Consider the following 23,899-nt stretch of genomic DNA (forward strand, 5'->3'; position numbering starts at 1 on the left):
AAAACCGAAAACAATTCCTGTGTGTGGTAAACTTTCTAGTGCAAGACTTATTTTGTCAAGCTTTTTTAGATACTGTTGCAGTCAGTGTAACTTACACAGAGAATTACAGAAAGGGTCTGTCACAGGGTAGCTGGCCCTTGTAACTGAAGCACATCCAACTCCTCTGTGACAGAACAAATGCTCCCAGTTTGGCCAATGAAGAGGGCAGAGCAGCACCTGGGGGCTGTAGAAGGTTAGGGAGAGTCCCAGTGAGTTGGAGAGTCCTGGTGAAAGTCAGGGCATGTTTACACTGCAGCCCTAAGTTGACCTAACATAGTGTGGCTGATGTCCACACTACCCTCCTTCTGTCAGTGGGGCGTGTCCGTGTCCTCACCAGGAGCACTTCCACTGAATGAAGAGTGGCAGTGTGGGGGTCTGAAAGCCAGGGCTCTCCGCTCCACACAGATTCCTGCCAGGAGCCCAGCTGCCCCCCAGGCTTCCCACTCTCATCCAGTAGCAGATAAATTGACTTCCAAGCTCTCTCCTGTTGACTCCGGTACTCCACCAGGGTGAGAGGTGGAGGCGGAGTTGATGGGAGAGTGTCAGCTGTCGACTTACCACAGTGAAGACGCCATGGTAAGTAGATCTAAGTATGTCGACTTCAGCTAAGTTATTCACGCTCCCCCACCCCCAGTCTAGACCAGGTCTCAGTGTAGTAGGGCACTTACATCTGTGGGACAAGGCTGTAGTGTGTACACTGACATAATTAGGTTGATGTAAGTTGCCTTATCCTGACCTAACTGTGCCGTGTAGACCAGGGTTCAGTTAGGAGGTTGGAGCAGAGAGCTCCCCATGGAGGGCCTGCTGAAAGCTCTCTGCAGGCTCTCCCTGGGAGGGAGGAATTGGATAGGAGACTATATGTTTGGGACTTGAGAGAAGTCAGGAAAGCAGTGAGAGGGGTTTGCTGGTCGCCGTCCCTAAGCCAGGGAGCCTGGGCCAGAGAGCTGGAGAGGACTGAAGGCAGGAGCAGCAACAGAGGGATTTGCCTGCTGGGTCTGAGGTGGAGCTAGGGGCTGGTGAGGGCAGAAGAGTAGTAGCGGAGGAGCTTACCTGCTGACATGTTCAGGGCCAGAATGCTGGACCCAGAGGAACCATGAGAGGGTCGGGGGAGTGAAGGATGCTTCCCTGGCAAGGATGCTTCCAGCAGAGAGACTGTAGGGATTATTGCTGGGAAGAGTGGGGTTTTGCTCCAGTCAGAACGGCCGAAGTGCATGTCCTGGTACAAGAACTGTGCTGGAGAGCTGGGGTGTACCTGGTGGTGGGCACCGGGGTTGCACTGGAGAGCTGGGGTGAGGTGGGAGATGCCAGGGCATGGTAGGGGAACACTGGGGCTGTATTTAATGTGTTGGGACTATGGAGCTGGGAGGAGTGTTGTGCACGGGGGGCTTTCTTTGGTAATAAATTAACCCAGCCAGGGCTGATGGCTCTAAGAGACTGGACTGTTTCAGGGAACACTGAAAAGGGAACCTGAGGCAGTCATGCTGGTCATACTGTGGCCTGCCGCAGGAGCATGATCCAAGTGGCATGGCCCTATGACAGGATCATGGGAAAGATTTCTGGAAGTGAATAATGGTTTTTTGTGTCCAACTGAAGACATATTAAAGATTTCCAATTTTCACAAAGCACTGAGCTCATTATAGTCTGAAAATCTTGTTCCGTTTATTATTTGTATAACCCTATCTCCTAGGAGCCCTAGTCATGGGCCAGGACCCCATTTGCTGGCACTGTACAAATGCAGAACAGAAGGATGGTCGCTGCCCCGAAGACTTTTCACTCTAAGTAGACAAGACAGACTGGGGTGGGGCGGAGAAACACACAAGCAAAGTGAACAGTGTGACGGCAGCAATTGTCGTGTTCCATAATTTTGCGGTGTTTTTTGGACAGAGGGCTCTGCATGCTGCCCACACCTGCAGGCACTGTCCCTGCAGCTCCCGTTGGCCACGGTTCCCAACTGGGAGTTGTGCGGAGACAGGGCAGTTAGAGAGCCTGACATAGCCCTGCTGTGCTGCCGACCAAACCTTTAACAGTCTGGTCAGCGGTGCTGCCTGGAGCCGCTCGAGTCACTTTTTGACCAGGCATTCCAGTCGAAAACTGAACGTTTGGCAGCCCTAACCCCAAAGGACCAGAGGCCCCTCTTTTGGCTGCTTCTGCCTTTAGCAGCTGAAGCCTCTGGCTGGCTCCACTTTGCCGCTTTCTCCTAAATCCACATGGTGGGGAGGAGGGGAGATGCCCTGAGACCTACTGCCCCCATATTGTATTAGGGAGAGGGTCTCCCTTATACAGTGTTGGGGGTAGGAGTGGCCCCAGCTGGGCTCCTTTTTAGTGTGTGTCAGGTTGAGTGTTGAAAAACAGAGGCATCCTAAATTACTAATCATTTTTGCAAATCTCAGCCTATATCTTTACAGAAGCTCAAATTTGTTCTTAAATTGTATATTTATTTGGACCTGAAGTGTGTACTAATGGGACTTGGAGTCTAAGGGGAAAGCATTGCTAACTTCACTGATACAACAAAGCAGTGAAATGCCCTATTGCTCATGTACAAAATTAAAAATTCCCCCAAGATTCAAAAACACTAGTAGAGATGAATAACTTCAGAAGGGGGAGGGATAGCTCAGTGGTTTGAGCATTGGCCTGCTAAACCCAAGGTTGTGAGTTCAATCCTTGAAGAGGCTACCTAGGGATCTGGGCCAAAAATTGGGGATTGGTCCTGCTTCAAGCAGGGGGTTGGACTAGATGACCTCCTGAGGTCCCTTCTAACCCAACCTTCTATGAACCTTCTTATCTATAAATGCAAAACCCTTTTGATGATGGGAGGTTTTTTGGCATGTTGTCTGTTTCCAAACATGTCAAGACTGCAGAGCCTTTTCTTCTTTTGCAAAATTCATTAGCGCATCATAGTAAGTCAATAACCTACTTGGCTTTTGTTTTCGCATTGCTTGGACAGTCAGACCAAAAATGGCTGGTCTACACTGGGAAATTAGGTCGACCCAGCTACATCGCTCAGGGGTGTGAAAAATCCAATGATGTAGATCGTGTCTATACTGAAGCACTACTACAGGTGTGCTGCTGTAGTATTTTAAATGTGGACAAGCCCTCTGTTGGAGTTGTACATGATCCATTGTGGCATTTGTATTTGAAAGGAGATTAGCAGGCTTTCTCAGTGGAAGGTCTCCGCAAATACGGGGAGCTGCCTGATCTGTATTTATCTTGCTTTTGTGGCATTGAATCATTTGTTTCCTTGTTTACATGTACTAGATAAGGTTTTTTTTCACCTTTTTTAAGGACAGATTTCTCAAACCTGGGTGCGCAAAGTCATGCTCTGAAATCCATACCTAAGGATCTAAATAAAACTGGCCTGATTTTTCAGCGTTGTTGTGTGCCTGCAATCCTGCTGATTTATGAAAATCAGGCCACTTTTATTTGAATGCTTTAATATGGCCTTCGGAGCCTTATTTTAAGTACCACAACCATTTATTCTCTTCTGTCTTCACTTCTGTTTTACTTGGGGATTGGAAATCTTGCTAAGAGTCCTACCAGAATAGGCTTTGTTAGTGCTGCTAATACCTTACATGGTTTTCCTCCTGGGAAACCATGAGGGAAGCTGGAAGAAGTTCATCTGAAAGCCATTATGCATCTGCCAAAGAGATATATTTATATTAATGAAACAAGTATCCCCTACTCTTCACTAAGGGGGAAAATAGAACAGCCCCTTGGTTCCCCGAATCTTTGACGGAAGGACAAGTTGGGGAAAAGAGAGGGCTGAATACCCAACCCCTTTTTACTGATTGGAGAGAATGAAAACATGATCACACAACTCTGAATGTCACATTAAGTTCCATATTTAACATCCTTCTATCTTTGTCATCTAGCAGCAAAGCCGTGTTTTAATTCATTAGCCGTTAATGTTGGTATTCTAATTCACATTGCTGCAAAAAGGCTAGAAACAGGCAGTTAAATTTTATTTCTAGTCACATGCGGTTGTATTGTTTAAAGATGTGATTAAATTAATTGTGTGACCTTTTTGCCTTTAAATGTGGTAGTCTGTTAATTATAGCAGTTTCTTTTTGTCTCCTGCACCTCTGTGTCAAAAAACCACTGTTTGTGTTCTCAGTGGAAATGCTGCATTTGGGGCCCTGTACAAACATCTTGTATAAGTACTTTGCGCAGGAAGAACTGGTTGCCTTGGAAACTATGATGCAGTATTTTTCGTTTCTAAATCAGAGCATTAAAAATGCTTCCCGGTCCATATGATGTCTGGATTCTTTGTTTAGCTACAGGAAATGATGTTGTGGACCCTTCATAGTATTGCTGTACTATGGCACCTCTGATTTGCACCCCTGGCGATATTCAAGACACTGTCTCCTGCTTATATGTCACTTCCCATTTCTGTTTATTTCACTGGCCTCTCCTACCTGCTTATAACCATTTCTGATTATAGAAAGCAGGAGCACTTATCCTAATGTATCAGGAAACCTTTTCTTAGTGTGGGAAATTGTTGAAGTGGTTCAGAAGAAATTTCACCTACTATAGATCTTAGCCTTCTTAAATTTGCCTTTTAAAAATGTTTACCCCTCCTCACCCATTAATTCATCAGCCCATTCCTTATCTGCACCCCACTAGATTTTCTTCCTTAAGATCCCTGTATGTAATTTGCTACCCATCTCTGACATCAAACCTTGGACGACTACTCCACTGTTAGCTGTTACCTTCCCCCCCAGAAGTACTTGGTTTGAGCTTCTATGGTGTAGATGACTCCTTGGTACTTAACTGAACTTTGTAATGCCTCTAAATATGGAAAGCACTGATACTGAATGCACATTGACATTGCCAGAGTCTCATGGTATGAAGGTAATGGACTGGAGGATTGGTGGAAGGGAAGTATCCTTTGGTGTTGGAAGAAGGGGATTCGGGGGGGGGGGTGTGGAGCTTTGGGACATTTTTTTTTCCCTTAGGAAGATGATCTAAAAGATTTTAGTAAGTATGCTAGAGCTTTTCTGTACCTTTTCTGAGGTCTGACCATAGCTACTATATGCACTGCACCGTGGCTAGAAGACTCACAAGAGTTAAGTATATTTTATTTCTTCCCAAAGTAGTCAAAGGTGTTTTTCATACAGACCTTTTAAAACTCCATTAAGTGGTTGCTAATGTTGGAGAAATTGGACACATAATGATGATTGCAAATCCTGGATATGGGTAGCTTGACCCTTTTATCTCTTCCCATAATTGACACTTTGGTTGCCAGAATTAGAAAATTGCACCATTGTGTAAATCTGTATTTGTTTCCAGAATTTCATATTTTGCTGTGTGCTCCCATGGTTTGCAGTCTGTCTGGTGTTTATAGTTCTGTTACCATACCTTTCACTTCCAGAATACAGACTGTTCTTTTAAAACAATAAACAACTGTCTGAAGATAGCCAGCATTATTGTAGATGCTGCTCTGTCTTACAGATTATCTGTTGACTGTAGAGTTTCCTTTTAAAGCTTCATCCCACTTCAAGGTTCTACTCCTAAGTTTCTACCTTCAATTCAGTTTAGAATATCAAAATATCTTATATTATTTCGAATCCCCCAAATGTGCCCCACTTTTGGGATGCATATTTAGAACATTTTTTCAGGCAGTCTCTCTTACCCATTAAACCCTGATAAATCTAGGACAAAGGATGCCAAATCTGAATAGCACGCAAATGTAAAAAAGCAAAGGAAATAGTTGGTATAGAACTAGACAAGTCCATTAAACAGCTGAATACAATTAAACAGCTAATTTTAGTATTGCATTATCAACAGGAATATGTGTTTATTTTAAAGTAATTGCAGATCACACCAAAATGAAAGGGGAATGTCTTGAATCCCCCGCAGAAGATTTCAGGGGAAAGTGATAAATAATGACATTCTTCTATGTAATTAGATGCCATTCTGGTGGAAACAGAGTGCTGTACTAAAAAACAATATGCTTTGAAAGGCTGAATGCCCTTAACGCTTTTTCTGGGGATGTTGTTACAGTCCCATGTTTTGATCTCTTGGCAGCAGCTGACAAAATAAGGCAGATAGACCTATTTTAAAAGCCAAAGAGACAGGTACAAGAAAAGGGCAGGAGTTAAATCCATCTCAGCTAGAGGACTCTGGTAGGGTATGATTTATGAGAGGTGTAAAGTGTGACATGGCACAACTTCCGTTCCTTCATTTTCATTTATCATCCCCATCACATGGTCATTAGGAAGGAGAGATCGAACCTGATATCTTTTTTTCATAACCCTGATGCAGTATTCATAAGCAAAGCTAAAGACCAGGCTAAACGGTTGCCATTACTGTGCTTTGTTAATGATACTCTAGGCCAAGGATTGCAAAGAATGCTACACACATTTAGGGGGTGATGTTCAAAGGCACAAAGGACACCTAGGTGTACAATTCCCATGGAAAGTTAGTAGGGGTTAGGTTCCTCACTACCCTTTGTGATTCCGAGCTTTGACAAGTTTCCTCTCCTGGTTCTGCTTTTTCTCACTTCAACCTCAATCCCAACATTTTGCCTTCACAAAGCCCAATTTCAGCTCCATCATTCTCCCACCCAAGGAGGATTGAGTCATGTTAGAGCCCTTCTCCATCAGGCATCAGAAACCTAGAGTGCATGGCTGCCTTGTAATGTGAGTTGATGAATGTTCTGTCTCTACAATGCTCTGCTGATCCCCTGTTAGCAGGAACCTGTGTTGGACTTTGTATTCTGTTCCTCCTTTCCCTTTATGCATCCTTCCCTATTCTGTATTGCAGATGTCCTTTCCTTCCGCAGCCTTGTGTGTGGTGCAAATGTACAGGAAACATGCCAGCCCCTCCCCCCCGTTCTGTGATGCAAACAGCCACTCACTTGAAAGTATGGCTAACGAGAAGGGGTAGTACAGATTTGCTGCATGCCCCCTCTTAGAGCTCAGAAGGGAAGCATGTATGACTCCTTGATGCACTTGTAAGGAAATGGATATTATTTACCTTCCTGCAACTTGCCAGCTATTCCTGTGTTGATGGGGAGCTTCATCCCCATTTTCAGTTTCCATTTCAAGCACGCAGATTGGTGCACACTGTGAGTTTGTGCATGTGGCATGTGTGTATTAGTATTGTTATGACTATTTATTGGTATTGTGGTAGTGCCTAGCAGGCCCGGTCATGGAGCAGGATCCCGTTGTGCTAGGTGCTGTACAAACACAGAACAAAAGGACAATCTCTGCCCCAAAGAGCTGCTTATTTTAAAAATAATTGTAGCTAGATATTTATTTTTTGGGCCAGGTACATGCTGCACTTGCCTTACTTTGTCAGCACCCCACCCTAGCTTGTTCCCAGGACTTCCCCCTCTCAAATAGCTTGGCACCACCCCTCACCTTAAAGAACTCCATAAGGTCCAACCCATCCCAGTTGCAGGAAGCTTCCCTATCCAGCTGATTCTCTCTGTTCCCCCCTCTTCCCTTCAGTAATAGGAAGCACTCTGACCCCACTCTTCCAAGTGCTGCAAACTCAGCCTATTCAACTGTCTAACCCTCCCATCCCAGATGTGTGCTGTGGTTTATGGAAGTCTACCTGAGGCCCTGCATGTTGTATCAGGCTCTACAAAACCTAGCACCAGCTCTACTTGATTGTTTCCCCATTTTGATACTCTTTAGATCTTGGATCTGTCACTCACTGTGTTCACAGATTCTGTCCAATGCCTAGCCCAACCGAGCCCTGCCTTTTTTGGCCCATAGGTGCAACTGCTATATGTATTCATAAATAGTTAAACAGGACACTGTTGATCTTGATCTTTTCTCCCTTAAACCTGCTGCCTGCTTATTTAAAATTAAAAGAATAACCCCAAACAGAGAGGATTTTTGTATCTGCCTTAATTTTAAGCACTCTCCCAATCAACCTGTAAGGTGACTTCATGTTCACGGAACCGCCCTGACAGTAAATCAGAGATGTTCAGGATATCTGCCATTCTGTACACGCATGCTGCTCCTCTGCTCTGTTCTTGTGAGCAGGCAAAGCACTGAACCATACCAAAGAGCCTGTTTTATCAGAAAACAGGAATTCTTGTATATTTCAATGCCCTGTCTGCTGGCAGGGATTTAGAAATATTTTCAGCGCATGCATGCCTGCAGATCAAACCAAAGTCAGCGAGGTTGATTATTCAGGTCCACTAGCTTAGATTGCCTTGCTCTATCCCTGTGCTGTGCAGAGTGTTCACTAGAATACTTGGGTAAAAGCCAATAGACACAAGCTCCCTTGTTTAGTAATGGACTATTCCCTACCCCCACATGGGAAAATGTGCTTGTGCTCCTCTCTGCTCCAGACAGTGAGCAGTGCGAGTTTACTGTTAAATCCATAATGCAGACATATCCCAGATTAGCTGGTTCTTTTTTCACTAAGGCTGCCCTGGGCTCTGCTGTGTTTAAATATTCTTTGTCAGTACTTAAATGTGTGGTTTGCTCACTACAGTGACCTTCATTGTACTACTAGATTGTGTGCCTTGTGTTACAATGTTAAATTAGCATTATCAGCATGTAGTGAAATCCCAGGGACATAGGGGACAATGATGTAATGTCACACATCAGATGCTTCTCCTGTGATTTACACTGGTTAGAGCCCTCATAGCACACACTCTGTGTTAGTGTTGAACTCTTATCCCCTTCCTGTGGTTTGCCTTTCCATTAAGCTGACACTGTCTCAGCTTTCTCCTGAGCTTGGCTTGTTCAGAAGGATTCTCCCTCAAGGCCCTTCTCTTGCTGCCCCTCGGTCACTCTTTTTCCTCTCAGACTGCTCTTGGGCTTGAGCTAATGAGCAGCATCTGGTCTGACGTGTAGGAGTCAGCAAAGTAGATCTTGATGAACAGAAATTTGCACACGAAATATTGAGACACATTTTTAACCTTGTCAAGTTATAATATTGACCTCCCAAGAGAGTGGTTCTTTTTGTGGAAGACCTTTTTATATTTTATTATTTTTAAATGCTTCCCAATGCTAGAACTATGAAAGGTGGGGAGGATGCTAGCCCTGCAAAACTTGCAGTAAAGAATAGGTGAGTATGATATGTTACTGGGCTTCCCTGTGGTGTATTGGTTCTCTTTGAGATATATGCTATGTCTAATTCTGAGATGGACTGACTTATTAAGATTAGTTAAAGGAAAAACAGCTTCCATGTTAGGGAGTCAAACATTCTCAGGGCAAGAAGCTATTAATGAATCAATTGTGATGAATTTTTTTTAAAGAGAGTCTAATGAGCAATTTCCATTTGTAATACAGGAAGTGGCTATGTTGCTGAGAACATACATACTTTGTGACTCTAGTAGTGTGACAGCCCAATAGCAGTTGTGGATGCTTTTCTAAAGCGTAAAGATGTGGTTAAAGCAGGTTGTACACCAGTTTTTCCAAGAGCTTCCTTTCTGTCTGTCTCATAAGTGACTGCCTCTGGCCCAGAGGCTCAAATGCAGATTGTAATTTAAAAACAAATAAGTGTCAGTTTGTTCATGGTGACAAATGCTGCTTCTCATCTTACACGTATTTAATCTGCTGGGCTGAGATGATCCGTGGGGCAAATGATCTTTACAATGTATTTTGTGATGGTTAATAGTTCTCCTTTAACTGAAAGGCAGCATCTTTAACTTTTGCTTGCTGAACCTTGCTCTACTAGAACATGATGGCTGGTGAGGCAGTTTCTTTCCTCACGTACCCTTACTTTCTTCATTTACTCTCTGGCTTTACTCTTCCATGGTTTCTTTGCTTCTCCTGGCTCAAGCAAGTTTTTTTTTTCTTCTGCAAAATTCCAAGCATTTTTATCTTGCCACAAGGATGCTTTGCAGAGATCTGAATTCCATTTTCTGTTGTGTCCTTGTGCTAGAGAGAGCAGCCTGCTGTACTGTTCCTCTCACAGAGCAAGTCTGCTCTCGCTGCACTGTGAAAAGGCAAATGAGAGGGGAGTTTGCCCAGTTCAATTGATTTTTCAGGTGAAAACAATCTTTAAGTTAAGAGTTTTATGAGCTTTGACATTTCTGAATCCTCTCCAAATGCTCATACCCCAGCTCATCCTCTCCATGCAGTGTTAGCATCCACATGAGGCAACTTGCTGAGAGAGCTGTGGCTGCACTTTCTGTTACAGGAACCTGGCACTCGTTTTCAGTAATTTACTCATAAGCGTTAATATCTTTTTTTGCTGTAGTTGCTTGAGTAGCATGACCACCATTTTTTTAAAATCCACCCTCACTCACTCTCTCTGCGTCATGTCTGTGATCACTAATATTCAGCCAAGTCTATTTTTTCACGGCCGTTGCCATGTGGCATGTTTTCCCCACCTCAGCATTGCTGGTAGAGATCCCTTAACTTCCTTTATGAATGTGATTGTTTGGGTTTGAATAGTCACTGCTTTGAACTGCTCTCTCTGTGATGGGAGAGAGCTTAAGTTTTCTTCAACTTTCTTACTCTCTCGATGAAGAAGGAGTGAAGAATTGATTATGCACTGATCCCACAGCCTTGGGAGTTGGCAATGTATTGCGAAGTTGTATGTGTTGTGGAAGCCGGGGCGGGGGGAAACAAATTTAGGTTAGCTTCTCCTAGAGCTGCTTGGGGATTGCAGTTCTTCTGACACCACTCACATTCTTGTCTTTGCAGATATACCTGTCTGAGTAATAATAATTAAAATATCTGTCCCGTTTCAGCTGGGAAGTAATCGTGCAGTGAAGTTGTGTAAAAATGAGGTTAACAGTGTAGGATCAGATTATTTGCTGGCTGGGATGGTAGAGGTGGGACTATCAGAGCCAGTCATTTTCCTGGAGACAAGTTAATACAGCCTAGAGGCTGCTCTAACATACACCAGATGGTAACTGTCCTTCTTGCCTTCCTGACATGCCCGTCTGCACTGGAGGTTGTGGAGAGGACGGTGTAGGAACTGGCAACACTGTCTCTACATCTCATCTGGCCTATGCTATACCAAGGGAATTTCCAGCTAGGAAGATAGTCTGCCTGAGCAGAACAAAGGGAACAGTGGCCAGAGCCAGCTGCTTCACAGGAAAGTGCTAAAGTCCCTGAAGTGGGAAATTATTGAATCGCCTATACTTAGGGAAAGTTTCTTCCTACCTCTGTCAGAGATTGACTAATGCCCTGAAGCATGAGTTTATTTCTCTTTCAAACTCTTTTCTCTTCTGTTCCAAGCCCCATGTACCTTGAGTGTGTGTTAAAGGTGTATTGGAATATGATTTGTGGGTGCTGGGGTAATGTTTTGAACACAGATGGTTGATAAAATCATTGCACCCCTATCATTAGGCAGCTCTTTAAAACAACTGTATCCCTGTCCTCTCTTTTATTTACTCCAAGGACTGTCCCTGAAAAATTCAGCTCTTCTGATGATTTTCAGACTTCTTAAAAGAAAGTTGTGCACAAATATGGGCGCAATGCACTTACATTTATCAGGCATTTTATTCCATAACTTCTAGTTATATAATTTTCCTGTTTGCTTTGTTGTTGTTCCTTATCACAAATAAATAAAAAATGGTGAATCTCTGGAATCTGACCAGCTTGCTCAGAATAATATGTGTATAAGAAAAGGTATGAAATGTGTCCTTGTCATCCCTACTGGAATGATATTGTCACATAAAATAAGCAGGATACCCATGTGAGATTACCTTGAAAGACCCTGATCTGCATTTATTAGCTGTGCTTCATAATACCGTGTGTGGGCTTTAAACAATATGTTGTTCTCTTCTGATCTCCTCCTACCTCATCTGACTAATGTTTTTGTTCTTCCTTTTCACAGGAGGAGCTGCCTCCCCCAGTGCAAACCAGGAGGTCGTCTCTCAGTGGGTTATGCTACTTGACTATGGGTCTCGTTGTTTTGCTCATGGGCCTTGTGTTTGCATCCATGTATGTCTACAGATATTTCTTCATTACCCAGGTACTATACAATCTGAAAATTCCAGTTCTCTTGCCTCGCCGCCCCAAATAAATTTAAGCAGCCACAACACATGCCTCGTTTATTTTTTTAAAAAAGAAACTTTATTTTGGTAGCACCTACCTGTCCCAGCCTAGATCAGGGCCCCATTGCACTAGGCACTGAACAGACATACAATAAGAGACAGTCCCTGCTCTGAAGAGTACATGAAAACTTTCCAAAACCAACAGAACTTTTTCTTGCAGCATAAAACAGTAGGACAATTTCTTTTTGATTTTTCTGTACTGTGTCACAACATAACTGGCTTTGCTTAAGCGATCTATAGCCCTGTCTTGCGATTAGCAGTTACATTTGATATAGTCCATTCCATCATTCACTACACACAAAGCAGGAGCTGTATGTGACTTTTATACACGAAGTTGCTTTAAGATGATTTTCAAAATTATGAGACTGATTTCCAGCAAGTAGATTCACATGCATTTGTCTACATTTGATTGTGCATGTGCAGAGTAGTTGCATAGGCAAATATATGTAGCTAGTTTGCGCTTATATGCAAATGCACATGGCTTTTGCCGATTCCTGTTGGGCTATGTGTGTGTCCACGCCTACAAATGCACTGACTTGGGTGGACACAAAATGGGCATGGTTCGATACAATCTCACCTGTATATGGAATAGCAGGAATACACAGTCCAGAAGCCTTTTGTTATTCCAGGGTAAATGTAGATGTCCCATCACTCCTATGTCACAAACGTAACTTTACTAGTCTTAGTCATAAGCCATTTTTAAAGAGTGTTTTGCCAGGAGGGAGCAGAAGAGGTTGGAAAGAACAGGGAGCTTAAGAGACTCTCTCTCTCTCTGTGATCTGTATGTACAGCACCTAGCACAATAGGACTCAGGCTTCTGGCCCTACTGCAGTACACATAGCAAATACTAGTACTAAAGCACAATAGGAAATGTTATTGGCAAATCAGTGTGGGTTTTCCATGAAGCCTGCAGAGATTAGGTGCCTTCTGTTAGGTGCCTCCTTCCTAGTCTAAGTACACAGCAGTTAAACAGCAGCTGTTCAATACACTGCAAAGAATATACATGTAAGGGCCCCTTTAAATATGCATGGGTGGGGTGGAAATTGTTTTCTGTTCTGTAGGTCAGATTGCCCTCAACTCCAGAAAGAGATTGGTGTATTATTTATATTACAGTAGTGCCTAGGGGCCCCATTGTGCCATGTACTATATAAATACATAGTGAGAGAGACCGCGCCTGCCTCAAAGAGCGTAAATCTAAATAGACAAGGGAACCAGGCATAGACACGTGAAATGACTTGGTCAGGGTCTCTCAGCAGGGTAGTGACCGAACTTGGATTAGAACTCAGACCTCCGGAGTTTCAGTTGAGTGCTCTAGCCACTTGGCCACACTGCTTCCCAATATAATGCTATTTAATGTGAAAGCTGGGATTTTTTTTTTTTTTTTTTTTGAAACCTCTTGAATGTTCAGCTCTTCTCTATCGTGGCAGAGGTAATTTAAACAACACTAATTGAATAGAACGGTTTTATCTAATGAGTCCCTAGAAACATTTGAGGACAATGAATTAATCATCTTCTTTGTTGAAAAGGTGACTTGTAAAATATAGCTTTTGGTGACTATTAGGATCTGTGTGCTGGGTGGGCCAACCAAAATTCAGTTGATTTCGGGAAGGAGGGAATGTAGCTTATTTGTAGACACGGTTCTAGGGCAAAACCTGCCAGCTATTTCAATCTTGACTTGAAAATTTCTACGCCATTGGTGGCCAGTTGCTGCTGCTTGTGGTAGTGCCCTGTTACTTTCCAAACATACAAGAAGGAATGGCCCCTGCCCTGAGATGCTCACAGTCAATGAATGAGACAGACAAGTAAATGGAAGTCAGGGAAGAGGAACAACAAAGGGATTTTCTATACAAATCATCTAGTCATTGTAGGCAGCATATTCAAAGTGGGATTTTGAGAGAGAGAGATCTTAAAAATCTAGGGGGCAGAGGCTTGTGGTTAATTTAGGTGGGGTCAAACCACACATAGGAGATGGCATGGAAGAAAGGACAGCTAGGTGATTGCCCAGGAGACTGAGAAATGGCTGGATAAGGGTGAGAAGCTCAATAAGGGAGGGTGAGGGGAAGTTGCAGTAAATTAGTGCCCCAGATTCAGATGCCCACTCGGGTCACAATCGAAGTTGTCCACATAAAATAAGAAGCCAGATCTGTGTATGATTGATGGTTTCTGCTCAAAAGAGACTCGACTGAAGGACATTGATGGAGCTCTTGTGGGGAATTCTGTACATTCTGTGCTTGTGCTGAAGCAGAAAGGAGGACTTCCCCGCCCCCAATCATTTTCATAAGCGCTGAATTCACATACTTTGTTTAAAAAAGGAAAATCCCTTGCCTTCATTTTAAGAGGCAGAGTGCATAACTTTCTTGCTAGCTGAATTTCTAGCCAAAAATACCCCGAGTCATAGCTGTATAGGGGCTTTGTGATGAGGACTGCTGTCTATTGAACAACTGTTACCAAATTAATTCTCTGAGGACTGCAGGATCTGTGTGTCCAGCTTTTATTCACTCAGCAATTTTGTCTTTTATATGTTCCCTTGCTCAATATATTGCCTTGCTGCAAAATTAATTTCTAATCTTCATTTTCAGATATACAAGTAGGTTATCTCCATCTGTCTTTATAAATGAGCTTTAAATCTCGTGACAGATTTCTGACATTTTTTTCACATCTTACTCGTAGACACAATTGCTGGGGTTATTTTTATGTTGGGATTGGTTTACAAAAAGCCTGATGTCACATAACATTTAAGCTGACTGTTGACTGGGAGGTGGACAACATCCAGTATCCCTGCTATCTGAACAAAAGGAGGTGATCTGCTTGCTGAATAGCACTAAGTGTAAGATGACCCATTCAGTGTTTTACATTGGACATCTTAATTGTGTGCTGCATGCAAAAGCAAAGGATAGTTTATATCCAATAACAGAGAGAAGCCCACTAAACATTGACTGTGGAGCTTACTGGCATCAAGGCTGTGTGTGCAAGGTCTCTGGTGGTTACAGTTTGCCCATCTGGTCATGGAGATCAGACTCCATCCTTTTATCCTACTTTTGTTGTTGTAATCCATGGGTTAATGAACAAACAGGGTCCAGTGGTGCCTGCTTGTAATGAATTTGGGTAGAGTGAAACCATATCTACAGTAAAGTAGAAAATTCCAAATGGTTTCAGTGCATTGAAGTGTGCAAACTGCAAGTCCAGTTAGAATGAACCTCTCTGCTAATGGCAACCGTAGCTGTTCTATGGAGAAAGATAACACTGCTGTAAACTCTGTTCCATTTGGGTTTGTACGGTGGATGGGAGGGTTCTGCTGCTTCTATCGGACTAGAAAACAGCTACTAATGAGGGATGTTTTTGCACTGCAGTGACCCAACTAATAAAACACATTGACAGACTTGTTCCTAAATGTTCACGGGGACATGTTCTGTGAAACGAGCTTAGTGGCATTTCTTTGTGCCCTCCTTCAGTGCCATGTGAAGTGTTGTTTCTCTATGAGATTTGTAATGGAGTGTGTGTGTGTGCCATCTCCACTTTGTTCTAGTTTCCACAGCTTCCCCGGGAGAGCGTGTTCCACTGTGGGGTCCTCTTTGAAGACTCTCTCTACTCGCCATTTAAGGGGAAGTTGGAGTTGCATGAGGATGTAAAGATTTACATTGAGGAGAACTATGAGCAGATCAACATCCCAGTGCCCCAGTTTGGGGGCAGTGACCCTGCAGATATAATCCACGATTTCCAGCTGGTGAGGAATTTCTGTAGGCAATGGTTTTTCGTTAGTATAGTTAAAACATAAGAGCTGCCATGCCAGCGCTGACTGATCATCCACCAGAATCCTGCCTCCGACTGTGGAAAATGGCAGGAGTTTAGAGGGAGGCACAGAAAGTATTGATCACCTAATTGTGTAATACTAAACCATGTAGGAAATTTGTTCCTGATCATTGATGTTCCTAATCATCTGTTGGTAATCGTGTTATGCCCTGAAGTATGAGAAGTGATATTGTTTCCACGTATAACCTTATGTGAAATGTCCCAATCTGTTTGCCTCAATATCCCTGAGCACTGAGTTCCACGGACTAATTTGGTACTCAAAGTAACTTCTTATCTCTCAGATTTTTACTTTCGATGTTATGAGTTTGAGTGCATAACTCAGCTTTGGTTTCTGAATGCACCTTTAAGACTTAAGGATGACATCGAGACCATATTCCTAAGAGTTGCACGCTCTGGACTCCTGTCTAAGTGCCTCCAGGTTCCTGTTGGAGTTCCAAGGACCCCCACTATTTCCAATGCTTTACCTGCTGAAGGTACGGTCACAACGACCATCCTTTCAGCTGAGTGTTACTGGGCAGGAATCCTTCAAGTCCATTGGCATCAGTTCATAATTGACGAGAGGTTTCTGTCAAGTGCTGGATTGCATAGCTTCTTTCTTGAGGTTTAAGTGAGTTGCTTCTGCTTTACACCCAGCCCCAGCAGCAGGGATAGCACATAACTGGACTTTGAACCTGTATCTCTCAGAAGGCCGTGCAAAGCCACCACTGTTAAACGAGTCAGATGACTAGACTGTACAGATGGGATCTCCTTTAAATCCCATAAATTCAGTAATGATCCAGCTTACTGACCTCCCACGTACAGTATATAAGGCTAAATCTTTGAAAGTGTTTGGTTCCGCCGTGCCCTGCTTGAGTGTGCAGATCAAACCACAGTGCAGAGAGAGACCAAACAGGTGTTCGGTGGAGTAATGGGAGAAGTCAGGCTCAGGAATGTTCTGGGACCAATGAACCCCTCTGATATTCATGTTTCTCTGTAAGTACTGCTCAAATAGCTCATGCAGCAGGGGGCGCAGTGATGTCAACTATCTGAAGTGTAATGACTTGGTGTAAACCCAGGTTGCTCACACGCTCACCTGCATTCCATTAGTGTGTGTAATAGCATAATGTAGTCTTCAGTCGATCCTGCTGGTGGATGATGCCACTGCTCTACCCCATTTTATAGGGTTTTGTCATTTTTAGTTCACTCTCCCTTTGGACGAATTAGAAAGATCTCTCTGTTTTGGATCTAGGGGTTGACTGCCTATCATGACATAGCCCTGGATAAATGCTATGTCATTGAACTGAACACCACCATTGTGATGCCACCTCGCAATCTCTGGGAGTTGCTGGTTAACATGAAGGTATGTCTGGGTGCTATTTTTAATAGACTTCTGTTGAGTTAGCTCCTGTGTGTCAGTTAGAATTTTCCCTTGAAAAGCAACTGCTCTCTCTGTGAAAACAGGCATCGGATACAGCTATATTTCTGTGTACAGTTAATGTTTCAGAGTTTAACTGAAACCTTATTTTTTTGCAAACAGCGTGGTAACTCGGACATATATAAATTTGTACAGGATGATTTTTATCCTTCCTGCTTAGGTTTGTATCTGTGAAGAACAGAGAGGAAATGCTCTGATACCTTTTATAGATTATATAATTGTAGCAGGTTTCAAGGACAGTTTAGTTTGTTTCCCTGTTATATTCTCTTATCGCTAAATGTAACCAATCCCAAGGATAGAAAAAACCAGAAGAGACCAGTTTATGTATGCTGACAGCAGAGTCTAAGGAAAAGAGGGACCCAGGATCGCTGACTGCATAACAAAACAATAGAGAAACAGAAGAGCTAATATTAAATCTAGTCAATGAAAATGCCAGCTTGTCCTTGCTGATAGCTAAATAACAGAGGCAATAACATGCTTTTTCTTACATGGGATTAAAGGTCTGACATTCAAGATGTGAGTGAAACTATATGCAAATCGGGTATCTGTTTGTAAATGTCTGTTTAGCTGAATAATCAGTCATTTGCCTGAGTGAATGCTCGACTTTTATGTGCATTTGCACATGTGTATCTTTAAAATTATGCCCTACATGTGTTTTAAGTGTAGACCTAGTTTTGCCCAGCTTTAAACCCTTCCCTTTTGGGTGAGCTCCCGTCTTGGTGACCTATTGGATTGATAAATGTTAGAACACTCCCTCCCTTCTGGGAAGCTCACTGTGTTTTGGGTCCCCCTGTCGTAAGCATGCCTGAGCTCCTCTCAAGCTAGTGATTTTTTTTTTCAGAATCCTTACTGAGGGAACTGGATGTCTCAGGTTGGTCCTGGGACTGACAACCTTTTACCTCTGGTCTGCTGATTTGAGTCCAGCCCAAGTCACCATTGCCCAAAATTTATAATCTGATGACTGTTTTGTGATCTCTGTGAAACGAGTTTGAGGGTCCCAGTCTGGTTCCTAGACTGATGTCTTCATGAAAGTCAGTACAAGCAGCCCTTTGAAAATAATTGGGTAACAATGTCATGACCTCCTAACTAAGTCCTGGGATTGAGGAACAATGGTGCTCGATCATTTTAGCTCCCACAAATAACTAAATCTAAAGACTGAAGAAACTAGATTGACTGACTGACTCTCTTTCCCACACATTGGGGACAAGAGGAATTCTGATCTCCATCCTTGTATACTAACATGATAGGTTTTGCTGGTAATTGAACTCGTCATTTAGTCTCTTTCCCTTCCTCTAACGCAGGTGGATCAATAACCTAACTTTTATAGAACTGATGTGTTAGCATATAAGAACTTCCACTAATTGATTGATACTGAAGTATTGCAAGAGAGTTTTATTGATCCAGTAGACTGTGCCTGTCCAGCAGCACACACTGTGTTAAGATGGCCTGTTTCCCATTCATTAGCTAAGGAGATAACCAGTTTTTTTGGCCAGTTGTAATTAAAGGCCTAGGATCTGAAAACTTGCTCTCCTTGCTTGATTTTTTTTTCTGACCACATTGAAATTGGCAACTATCAAGTTTGTAGAAGTAAGGGTTGATGGTGAGCAGAGGATTTGTTAAGAAGAGTTAATGTAGACTTGATGAAGGACTTAAATTAAAGGTTACCATGCATGAAGGACTTAAGTTAAAGGTCACCATGAATAAAAAATGAGTCTTCAAATAAAGGCACAGCTAACTTTGAGTCTGTATTCTAAAGCTCCCAAGCAAACTGCATTTATAATACAGATCATTTTCCTCCAGATCCCTTTCATTGCCAGTACAGCTGTGGCACAAATACCTGATCATTCCTCAATGTGAAATCACGGCTGTCTCTGAAAATATATACAAACACGTGTATGATTATTCTCTGACTGTTTTGAAGAAAAATTGATAGATGCTAGATGGATCCTTCTCCTTTCTAGGAGTTGGAAGGCCTACCATTATACTGCAAAGTGCAATTTATAAAGATGGTGTGTATGGGGTGAGCTGTCAGAAATTATTTGAAATGGTCACTATCTAAAGCCGTCAGACCAGGGAATAGATACAGTAATCCTGGATATTCTAAAGAAATCAAGAAGTGGGAAGAAACATGGAAGGCCAATCAAGCTTTTGAGGTGTGTTCAGTGTCTGAGCAGTGTTTCTTTTTGACCTTTAAAATGAATTTAAAATATGGGCCTTGATCTGGATTGAGGCTTGGGGGCAATTAGGCCCCAAATTGTGCTTGAATAATGGCTTAAGTTTCTGTATCCTAATGTTTTAATGATATCAGTATTTATCATAACTCCCTCCACCCAAACACTCATTTATTTATAGCCCTCCATTCATTTTGCACCCTGATGCCTTGTGTATACCCCAAACCATCTGGTTTCTGATGCTTTTGATCAATTTCCCACAATGAAGTGGGAACAACGATTGGGTGGATGGGATGTATAAAATCCCAGCAAATGGAGCTTCAGACCCAAAATATTTTGATACATCGATTTCAAAAAGAGTGAGCTCTTTCTGATGCGCTATGAGGAGGCAGTTCTATTTGTTTTCCTGAAAGGGGGTGTAGCTTTATTATATCCTTTCGTATGGGTTTGTTTGTTTTTGTTTTATTATAATAGATGTATAGCTTTGCATTAGAGTATTTTTGGCAGTAATGCAAGGAACATACCGGCCACATCCTGTATGAGCTAAATCAGGTTAGCATACATATGTTTGTGACCTTTAGCATAGATAAGTGACCTGCCAATTGCACTTAACACGTCCACCAGAAAGAATGTGGAAATAACCACCACCAAACTGGTTCAGGCGAGAAATAACAGATGTGAGAATGAGCTAATTGTCATTAATACATTTGAATATGCTAGCCTATGGAGTAAGTGCCCCCCAATATTACGTGGGTGAGGAAATTAAGTTTGGACATGGGGGGGCACAGAGTGCTCAGGATCTATAAGAGAGGCAAGCCATCACGTTGAGTTGTTAGTTTTAGGTTAGGTTTTCTGTAGCTTTCCAGCTCTTTCACTTCTCCTGAGTTTTTCGTCTTCCACTTGAGAATTGAGGAACCTGGACCATCAGACTCTTTTGGCATGCTGGATATGAGGTTGGTCCTTTTATCTCTTACCCCCAGGTTATCAAGGAAGGCTGTGACTATGTTAATCTTGGAAGTTCATATGGTAAATATTACCACATAACTCTAGAACAGTACTATTTCCTTTTTCATTCTGGTTGATTTGTTTTCCATTTGATTACTATTCCAGTAATTACTATTACTGTTAGTAAAAGTCTTTAAGGCTGCATTTTGTTCTCAGGGTATGTCTACACTAAGGAATAAGGTCGAATTTATAGAAGTCGTTTTTTTAGAAATTGGTTTTATATATTCGAGTGTGTGTGTCCCCACAGAAAATGCTCTAAGTGCATTAAGTGCATTAACTCGGCGGAGCGCTTCCACAGTACTGAGGCAAGCGTCGACTTCCAGAGCGTTGCACTGTGGGTAGCTATCCCACAGTTCCCGCAGTCTCCGCTGCCCATTAGAATTCTGGGTTGAGATCCCAATGCCTGATGGGGCTAAAACATTGTTGCGGGTGGTTCTGGGTACATATCGTCAGACCCCCGTTCCCTCCCTCCCCCCGTGAAAGCAAGGGCAGACAATCATTTCGTGCCTTTTTTCCTGAGTTACCTGTGCAGACGCCATACCACGGCAAGCATGGAGCCCGCTTAGGTAACCGTCACCCTATGTCTCCTGGGTGCTGGCAGACGCGGTACGGCTTTGCTGCACAGTAGCAGCAACCCATTGCCTTCTGGCAGCAGACGGTGCAATACGATTGGTAGTCGTCCTCGTCGTGTCCGAGGTGCTCCTGGCCACGTCGGCTGGGAGCGCCTGGGCAGACATGGGCGCAGGGACTAGATTTGGAGTGACTTGACCAGGTCATTCTCTTTAGTCCTGCAGTCAGTCCTATTGAACCGTCTTATGGTGAGCGGGCAGGCGATACGGACTGCTAGCAGTCGTACTGTACCATCTTCTGCCAGGCAGGCAAGAGATGAGGATTGCTAGCAGTCGTATTGTACCATCTTATGCCAGGCAGGCAAAAGATGAAGATGGCTAGCAGTCGTACTGTACCATCTTCTGCCGAGCAGCCATGAGATGTGGATGGCATGCAGTCCTTCTGCACCGTCTGCTGCCAGCCAAAGATGTAAAAGATAGATGGAGTGGGTCAGAACAAGAAATAGACCAGGTTTGTTTTGTACTCATTTGCCTCCTCCCCTGTCTAGGGGACTCATTCCTCTAGATCACACTGCAGTCACTCACAGAGAAGGTGCAGCGAGATAAATCTAGCCATGTATCAATCAGAGGCCAGGCTAACCTCCTTATTCCAATAAGAACGATAACTTAGGTGCACCATTTCTTATTGGAACCCTCCGTGCAGTCCTGCCTGAAATACTCCTTGATGTACAGGCACACCCTTTGTTGATTTTAGCTCCCTGAAGCCAACCCTGTAAGCTGTGTCGTCAGTCGCCCCTCCCTCCGTCAGAGCAACGGCAGACAATCGTTCCGCGCCTTTTTTCTGTGCGGACGCCATACCAAGGCAAGCATGGAGGCCGCTGAGCTCATTTTGGCAATTAGGAGCACATCAACCACCACACGCATTATCCAGCAGTATATGCAGCACCAGAACATGGCAACGCGATACCGGGCGAGGAGGCGACGTCAGCGCGGTCCCGTGAGTGATCAGGACATGGACACAGATTTCTCTGAAAGCATGGGCCCTGCCAATGCATGCATCATGGTGCTAATGGGGCAGGTTCATGCTGTGGAACGCCGATTCTGGGCTCGGGAAACAAGCACAGACTGGTGGGACCGCATAGTGTTGCAGGTCTGGGACGATTCCCAGTGGCTGCGAAACTTTCGCATGCGTAGGGGCACTTTCATGGAACTTTGTGACTTGCTTTCCCCTGCCCTGAAGCGCATGAATACCAAGATGAGAGCAGCCCTCACAGTTGAGAAGCGAGTGGCGATAGCCCTGTGGAAGCTTGCAACGCCAGACAGCTACCGGTCCGTTGGGAATCAATTTGGAATGGGCAAATCTACTGTGGGGGCTGCTGTGATGCAAGTAGCCCACGCAATCAAAGATCTGCTGATATCAAGGGTAGTGACCCTGGGAAATGTGCAGGTCATAGTGGATGGCTTTGCTGCAATGGGATTCCCTAACTGTGGTGGGGCTATAGACGGAACCCATATCCCTATCTTGGCACCGGAGCACCAAGCCGCCGAGTACATAAACCGCAAGGGGTACTTTTCAATAGTGCTGCAAGCTCTGGTGGATCACAAGGGACGTTTCACCAACATCAACGTGGGATGGCCGGGAAAGGTGCATGATGCTCGTATCTTCAGGAACTCTGGTCTGTTTCAAAAGCTGCAGGAAGGGACTTTCTTCCCAGACCAGAAAATAACTGTTGGGGATGTTGAAATGCCTATATGTATCCTTGGGGACCCAGCCTACCCCTTAATGCCATGGCTCATGAAGCCGTACACAGGCAGCCTGGACAGTAGTCAGGAGCTGTTCAACTACAGGCTGAGCAAGTGCAGAATGGTGGTAGAATGTGCATTTGGACGTTTAAAGGCGCGCTGGCGCAGTTTACTGACTCGCTTAGACCTCAGCGAAACCAATATTCCCACTGTTATTACTGCTTGCTGTGTGCTCCACAATATCTGTGAGAGTAAGGGGGAGACGTTTATGGCGGGGTGGGAGGTTGAGGCAAATCGCCTAGCTGCTGGTTATGCGCAGCCAGACACCAGGGCGGTTAGAAGAGCACAGGAGGGTGCGGTACGCATCAGAGAAGCTTTGAAAACCAGTTTCATGACTGGCCAGGCTACGGTGTGAAAGTTCTGTTTGTTTCTCCTTGATGAAACCCCCCGCCCCTTGGTTCACTCTACTTCCCTGTAAGCTAACCACCCTCCCCTCCTCCCTTTAATCATTGCTTGCAGAGGCAATAAAGTCATTGCTGCTTCACATTCATGCATTCGTTATTCATTCATCACACAAATAGGGAGATGACTACCAAGGTATCCCAGGAGGGGTGGTGGAGGAGGGAAGGAAAATGCCACACAGCACTTTAAAAGTTTACAACTTTAAAATTTATTGAATGACCGCCTTCTTTTTTTTTGGGCAATCCTCTGTGGTGGAGTGGCTGGTTGGCTGGAGGCCCCCCCACCGCGTTCTTGGGCGTCTGGGTGTGGAGGCTATAGAACTTGGGGAGGAGGGCGGTTGGTTACTCAGGGGCTGCAGTGGCAGTCTGTGCTCCAACTGCCTTTGCTGCAGCTCAACCATACACTGGAGCATACTGGTTTGGTCCTGCAGCAGCCTCAGCATTGAATCCTGCCTCCTCTCATCATGTTGCCACCACATTTGAGCTTCAGCCCTCTCTTCGGCCCGCCACTTACTCTCTTCAGCCCTCCACCTCTCCTCCCGGTCATTTTGTGCTTTCCTGCACTCTGACATTATTTGCCTCCACGCATTCGTCTGTGCTCTGTCAGTGTGGGAGGACAGCATGAGCTCGGAGAACATTTCATCGCGAGTGCATTTTTTTTTCTTTCTAAACTTCACTAGCCTCTGGGAAGGAGAAGATCCTGTGATCAT

At 43.9% G+C, this 23,899-nt stretch overlaps 1 protein-coding gene across 3 annotated transcripts in view; it reads left to right on the forward strand.

Annotated features, from left to right (window-relative positions):
- Window positions 1-23,899, forward strand: part of ITM2C (integral membrane protein 2C) — a 46,181-nt gene that overhangs the window by 15,560 nt on the left and 6,722 nt on the right. For all 3 annotated transcript variants that reach the window (XM_084638299.1, XM_084638297.1, XM_084638298.1), the window contains exons 2-4: window positions 11,797-11,934; window positions 15,543-15,740; window positions 17,055-17,165. In XM_084638299.1, coding sequence (XP_084494425.1) covers window positions 11,797-11,934; window positions 15,543-15,740; window positions 17,055-17,165 — 447 coding nt within the window. The remainder of the gene's footprint in view (window positions 1-11,796; window positions 11,935-15,542; window positions 15,741-17,054; window positions 17,166-23,899) is intronic.

The sequence above is a fragment of the Lepidochelys olivacea genome (assembly GCF_965140295.1).
Source record: "Lepidochelys olivacea isolate rLepOli2 genome assembly, chromosome: 9".
Taxonomy (NCBI): Eukaryota; Metazoa; Chordata; order Testudines; family Cheloniidae; genus Lepidochelys; species Lepidochelys olivacea.